Genomic DNA, 7,249 nt, shown 5'->3' on the forward strand with positions numbered 1-7,249 from the left:
GTAATATGATTTTGAGTGCTGCTTAGGATCTATTTGGGTGAACTTCTACAAAATAATAATTCTTTTAAGTGATTTTTTAAAAAAAATTATATTTAAATATCTCGTATAAAAATATTTGTTTGTTCATATGTTATGTTAAAAACATTTTTATGTAACAAAATTAAAATAATAAATTATAACTTTTAAAAAAAATATTTTCTTATTTTTTAATAGTATTTTTATTTTTACTATTGAAATTTATTAAACACAAGAAAAATAAGTATTTTATCAAAAAAAGTTTTAATAACTTACTGAGACCTAAATAGGAACTTATGGGAGTGTGTATATTTAACATAGAATGAAAAGAAATTATTTATGTATATATTCAAACCAATTATTGTTTCAGTTATCAATTCCCAAGCATGCAACTGTACTCTATATATATATAGTTTGATTTTACTTTTTTTAAAATCCTTAATATATATGTTAACATTCATTGAGCCTTAATATCTTGCAAACTATTAAAGTGATGTCCAAAATATTATAAGTAACAATAATAAAAATAACATTTAATTAGTTGATTTTATACCTTAACCTCCTCCAATATTTTATGGGAATGTTTAAGATCTGTAGTCGTAAAGAAATCGAAGCCAAATTTCTTCCGATACTTCGCTCCAAATTGACTCAAATCCTACAACATGCAGAGTTGTATAAATCATCCGATAGTTGGCTTTGTCTTATGAGTATGGTTATAGAACCCTTGATTGGTCAGCCAGTTTGGATACGTACCAAAATTAGTTCAGTAGGCGCCCTACTAATAGCTGTACCTATGTGCCTGTGTGCGGAGAATGCATCCAACCATGATCTAATAGGCGAATTGTTGAACCATAAATCTCGAGCGAATGAAATTGCGTGCTCAAGTGAAGAGAACGGAGATGCCTCTTGCATCGAGCGGACGAAAAAAAAGCTGGTGGCACACATAAAGAGATCATTCTCTTCCAATTTCCCTGCTTAGTCCCAACACATAAAAGGGTGAGCAAGAGAACTCTAAGTATCCAGGTCTTGCATATTAAATCTCAAGATACATACACTTAAAAAAGGCAAGTTTAAATAAGATCAAAGTCGATCCAGACGACTGATTTTTATTATTATCCTATTTGCTTATAAATGAAATTTCAAGAGTATAATAAGGGGAAAAGTACAAGTGTGCATGTCATATATTGCTATCCAAATATATCTAGGAATCAGCAGCGTCTTCACCGGTTTCGATTGCGTCAGGCGTGGGTTCTTCTAAGTTGCCATCCCTTGTCAACGATATACCTTCAACATCACGCTTAGACAAATCAGTCAGATTTTGTTGGAGGGAAAGTTCGACCTCACAGTGTTCATTGTATTCACCCATGTCAAACAAATCTCTCAGCTTCACATGGACCACTACGCTCCATTCCTTATCGACTTCATCGTCCACATAGTATACAAGGCGAGCCTCGGAAGCAAGAATGTACGGCTCGTCATCTTCACGATCACCAGTGTGAATCGGATTGCTAAAGTTAACACAGGTGTGTCCCAAAATGTCTTGCTTTATGCCTCTACCGGACGTGGTGTCTGCCCAAATGCATCTAAACAGGGCCACAGAAAATTGTCCACTGTAATTCAGCTCGATGATATCTACTAATCTTCCATAATAGGAGACGCCACCAACAGCCATGTTACTATCATGAGCGCTTGCATAACTTCTAGTGTCAGAAGTGACACAAACCCCGCTATTCTGGGTTCTCATTCCATCCTCTCTTGATAGGGTTCTAAACCTGAATCCGTTGACATTGTACGACTTAAAGTGCTTTGCCTGAATATTAGGGCCACATGCGAGCCACTGTAGTTCTCTCGGGTGCATCAAACTTCCCAGTGGTATCTACCAATGAATTAAAGATTATCAGAGTTGAGTGGGAGAAGGCAAGATATTAACGAAAATATAAATGGAAGAGCCATACAGAAGATTCACCTCATTCTTGAACCACTCGGCGAATTCTCTATGGACAACCCTGTCAATGTAGGCTTCGTTTCTTTTGCCAATACTTCGTAGCTGTCTTTTTGTACTAGCCCTAAAATCCCTGAGCATACCATGTGGATCTACTGTTAAAGGTATAAACAAATATTGCCGTCGGGTACAATACGATTCTAAGTGTAATAACTGCACTTACTCTAAGAAATTCTCCACAGTTGCGCAATTGACCAATACGTGACGATGTGCTTGAAGTCTCTCGGTTGGTGACAGATTCAAACTCTCGGAAGCCCCTACCACTTTGCCAATCAGTGGGAACATGCTTGTCGCGTTATTAGTCGCACCTTCGCTCGGTCGATCATCAACACGCAATGGTTGATTGATCCTGCTTTCAACGTTATCTAGATATCTGGAACAAAAGTGAGAATCTCATCGGAAAAGTAGCCCTCTGCAATTGATCCTTCCGGTGCTGCCCTATTACGCACGTACTGCTTAAGACGACCTAGGTACCTTTACGAGCGAGATATGTGTTAGGTTGTTAGCTTATGAAATAACTCAAATGTAAAATTAGTCGTATAGTTACCTTTCAATTGGATACATCCACCTATAATGGACCGGGCCCCCTAGGCGTACCTCTTCGACCAGATGCGCGGTTAGGTGTACCATGGCTGTGAAGAAAGATGGTGGAAAAATTATTTCCATTTGACAAAGAGTGAGGATCACATGTTCTTGTAGGAGAGGAAGTTGTTCAGGGTCTATAGATTTACTGCATAGTCGTCTAAAGAAAGTTGACAAATCAGCCAGGACGACTGCCACTGGGGCTTCCAATACATTCCTGATAGCTATTGGGAGAAGATGTTCCATGAGAATGTGGGAGTCGTGACTTTTCAAGCCGGATATTTTTCGCTGTTGTAGGTCAATACAGCGAGATATGTTGCTTGAATGACCATCTGGAAAGATGACATTCTTTAAGTTCCTAAGAAAAACGTCCTTCTGTGAATTCGACATGGAGAATATTGCAGTGGGATACTTTCCATCTTCTCGTGGCCAGAGTTCATGCCTAATTCCCATCAGCTGGAGGTCTTTTCGAGCTTTGAGGTTGTCCTTGGATTTACCACTATCGTTCAGTATCGTATAGATAATGTTGTCGCACACATTTTTCTCTATGTGCATCACGTCCAGATTGTGACGCAACAAATTATACTCCCAATATGGGAGTTCAAAGAATATACTCCTTTTTTTCCAAGGAGGCTCGTCTTGTAATGCAGCCTGTTGTCCGCGCGCTCTTTTACCGGCTTCCGTTTGCACCTTGCCAAGCTTGACATGCACATTATCCAACTGTCTCAAAATATCTCCACCCGATAATGTTACAGGCGGTCCTCTGACCTCTACCTTCCCATCAAATCTGACCCGGTCCTGCCGAAATCTGTGGCTTTGTTTCAGAAAGCGCCGATGACCCATGAAACACCATTTCTGACTAAACGTGAGTCGCTTAGACTCGGCATCCAGGTTGCACGTAGGACATGCTCTTCCACCGTACGTATTCCACCCAGATAAGTTGCCCAACCCTGGAAAATCGCTGATTGTCCACATCAACGCAGCATGCAGCTTGAATGTTTTTTTCTCACTAGTGTCGTACGTATCAACACCACGCCACAGCTGCTTCAACTCATCTATCAACGGCTGTAAGTAGACATCTATGTCATTACCAGGCATCTTGGGACCAGGAATAATCATAGACAACAAGAAAGAGCTGGGTCTCATACAACTCCATGGGGGCAGGTTGTAGGGGATGAGAATCACGGGCCAGATCGAGTACCTTGAGCTGAGATTTCCGAAGGGATTAAAGCCATCGCTAGCTAAGGCTAAGCGAACGCTGCGTGGATCGCCACTGAAGTGAGTATATCTTCTATCAAATGCCTTCCATGCCTCTCCGTCTCGTGGATGCCTCAAAAAACCATCCGAGTTAGGACCTTTCTTGTGCCACAACATGTCAACAGATGTCTTACTGGACATGAACATCCGCTGCAGTCGTGGAACAAGGGGAAAGTACCGAAGAACCTTCGCCGCCTGCGGCTTCCCTTTCTTCTTAACAACCACATTGATCCGGATAATGGAATTCCTCCTAGTCTTTTGCTTCCATCTCGAGGTCCCACATATCTTGCACCTAGACAGTATTTGATCGCTGCCCTGATATAGCATGCAGTCATTCGGACATGCATCTATCTTCTTGTACGCAATACCGAGCTTTCGTATGATCCTCTTGGCATCGTGCAGTGAAGCCGGAATCTTTGCATGCTCAAAGGCCTCACACAGTAACTCTAGTATCATTCCGAATGCCTTGTCGCTCACGCCGCACATGCACTTTATATGGTATAGCCTGACCAAGAAAGACAACTTCGAGAATTTCGCACAACCCGAATACAATTCCTGCTCTCCATCCTCAAGCAGCTCATCAAAATGATGGGCCGCTGAACTAGGTTCGCTATACAAATAAGGCAACTCTTCGGCATCCCCCTCAAAATCTTTGTTGCTCGAGTCATCTTCATCGACAACAGAATCTGAAAAGTTGAATGCCTCACGAACCATGTCGCGCATTGGATCTCGATAGACGCTACCAGGGTCAGTTTCCTGTGTCTCAGTAGAACTCTCTCCTACGCGTCTCTCCCCATGATGTAACCAAAAAGTATACTTAGCAGGAAACGGTTTTAACAGCAAGTGATCGTAAGCATCCTCTCTAGTTTGGAATAGCCGGAACCCACACGAAGGACATGGACAATGTATCATCCCATCGGATGATGCATTTGCAAATGCGAAATCCAAAAATTTGTTCAACCCGGCTTTGTATTCGATACTACCTCGTGGCCTTGAGATCCAACTCTTATCTATATCTATTTTTATGATGTTCATATAAACGAATGAATAAAACTTTAATAAGGAAATACAAATAGAAAATAATTAAAAAAAAAAAAATTCGGACGTACTGTCCAACGGGATATATTAAAGGGAAAATTTTTCTTAAGAACCATTAGGAAGATTTAATTATTAAAAAGGACGTTTAATACCAAAATTATTAAGAAGGACTAAATCTTTTTATAATGTTTAAGATGTAGAATCAAATACATAGATAAAGGTACTTGTATCCGGGATAATAGATAGAATATAAATGGTATTAGGAAAGTTGCTTACTCATGGTCTAATTCTGCACTTTTAAGAAATTACTGAAAGAAAGAATTTCTGGTTCCGAAGCCAAAAAATGAAATGGAAAAGACGAGCTTCCTTATCACCTAAAAAAAAGGGGGCAGTAAAAAAAGTTAGAGTGTAACGATATAAAACACAAAAGTATAAATAACAGATCACAGTGCACAAAAAAATAAGAAAGTCTTTGAATCTGTTCATGTCGAGAGTGAAATAAATTGAAAAATGTTTTGGTGAGCATCTCTTCCCACACTTCCAGCACTTGTTTCCCATCTTCCAAGTTGCCTTTTCATTTTGCCTGATCCTTATTTATTAGATTTTCAGTGATACATCATTATTTATCTTTCATTTATGATCATTTTTATATATACATTAACGGTACATGTCAGTAAGATAAATCAAGGTTCCTGATTTGAGAAATGTAACGAATTCATCATACAAATCGTTAATCATAGTAAACAATATAAGGAAATGGCTAATAAGTGATACATCATTATTTATGTTTCATTTATGATCATTTTTATATATACATTAACGATACATGTCAGTGAGATAAATCAAGGTTCCTGATATGAGAACTGTAACGAAAAATATAGTAAGAAGTCTAATCGGCAGCTTTATTATATCATGGTGCATATATTAATATCAACCAAAGTTGATGTTAAATATTTCATTGAAAGTAGCATATCGCTGCACTATCCTCATTTATTACCATTAGAAAAACGACAACAGTTGGTCATAAAAGTGAACACAATTTGATTAGTATACCCCAAAACAGCTCCACTAGTCATATTATATACATCTTGCTATGTTATTTTTAGACCAACCCCTCAAAAGTTCCTCACTATCAACTTATTTTAAGACTACATAAACAGCTATACTAGTCATTTTATATTACCAACACAAAGATTAATACTAAAGCGAACCAAATAGTAGAAATCAAAGTAATCATGAACCAATTTGAAAAATAATAAGTGCTAGAATCCCAACACAATCTTAGGGAACAAACTCGGTCAATGAAGTAACAGTAAAGAGAAACTCAGTAAGGTCTTGAACAGAGCACTTTTTTTGTGTGCTAAGGTCTTAAACAGAGCAAGAGGAAACAAAAATGTGATTAACAAAGCACAAAAGCTAAACTTAGTATTAAACTAATTAAAATAAGTACATAAATAATTATATCTCTAATTGATATTTATTAAGTCAAATTTCACTTCCTACTATTACTATTACCTAAAAACTCTAAGTGCATTTTATCCTCGTTGATTAATCGTTATGTATACATAGTTATATACTGTTTTAATTTATTTAATATATAAACTAAAAGAATGGTCAATCATCCATTCATAGGAGACATATATGAAATAATATGTGATTAACAATTGCTTCTCTTCTAGTGACATGTAAACATAAAGAGCATGTCATATATATTCTGATTTAAATGCCCCCTCTCTATCTCTCTCTGATCTGTTTCCTTTTATAATAATATATAGTAGAAACTAGGCCTTGCAGCTTGTATTATGGCATAACAGCAGACAAAATGAGACAGCATAAAACATGCAGGGTGAAACCAGCAACTATGTCTGAGTATATGAATCAACGACTGACATAACACGGAGAATTTCTATAGACCACAGCTAGATAAAACTTAGCTCGTTCAATCTTCTGTCCAGGCACAGGCAGAGAAATATATAATAAATGAATAAATGTATTAATAATTCTGTTGAAATCTGTTGAACATAACAGGTACCAATCAGTCCAACTAAAAATGGAATAAAGACTCATGTATCTATATGTTTATTATAACTTAGTAACTCCTCTTGATCTCAACAGTTAATTCATTAGTCAGAGTTTTTGGAAATTAGAATGTCATCAAATATACTATATTATCAGTTATCCAACATTTTCCAAAACTCACATAATATTGCTTATTCGAATTTAATATTACTAATAATAGGCAAAAGATGCAGTGGTGAGACGTTGTCAATGCAGGTAAGTATTGGTTATAACACATAGACAATATTATGGTTACATCAGGATCAAATCCTTCTTACTATAACCCTTTCCTAACTA

General features: G+C 37.4%; 1 protein-coding gene across 1 annotated transcript; it reads right to left on the reverse strand.

Annotated features, from left to right (window-relative positions):
* Positions 1,913-4,891, reverse strand: LOC107610369. Its single transcript, XM_021108089.1, has 3 exons — positions 2,565-4,891; positions 2,181-2,390; positions 1,913-2,090 (listed from the first exon to the last, which is right to left on the reverse strand). Exons 1-3 carry the CDS (start codon positions 4,889-4,891, stop codon positions 1,913-1,915), a joined length of 2,715 nt encoding a protein of 904 aa, XP_020963748.1.

This window comes from Arachis ipaensis, chromosome B08, assembly GCF_000816755.2.
Source record: "Arachis ipaensis cultivar K30076 chromosome B08, Araip1.1, whole genome shotgun sequence".
NCBI classification, from domain to species: Eukaryota; Viridiplantae; Streptophyta; class Magnoliopsida; order Fabales; family Fabaceae; genus Arachis; species Arachis ipaensis.

What these genes read in the sequence shown, in the direction of transcription:
- LOC107610369 (XM_021108089.1), bottom strand. Translation starts at nt 4,891, where the DNA reads ATGAACATCATAAAAATAGATATAGATAAGAGTTGGATCTCAAGGCCA. An exon ending in TGGATGTATCCAATTGAAAG is followed by an intron (nt 2,391 to 2,564) that starts GTAACTATACGA and finishes CTTTTGTTCCAG; the next exon opens with ATATCTAGATAACGTTGAAA. An exon ending in ACTGTGGAGAATTTCTTAGA is followed by an intron (nt 2,091 to 2,180) that starts GTAAGTGCAGTT and finishes TGGTATGCTCAG; the next exon opens with GGATTTTAGGGCTAGTACAA.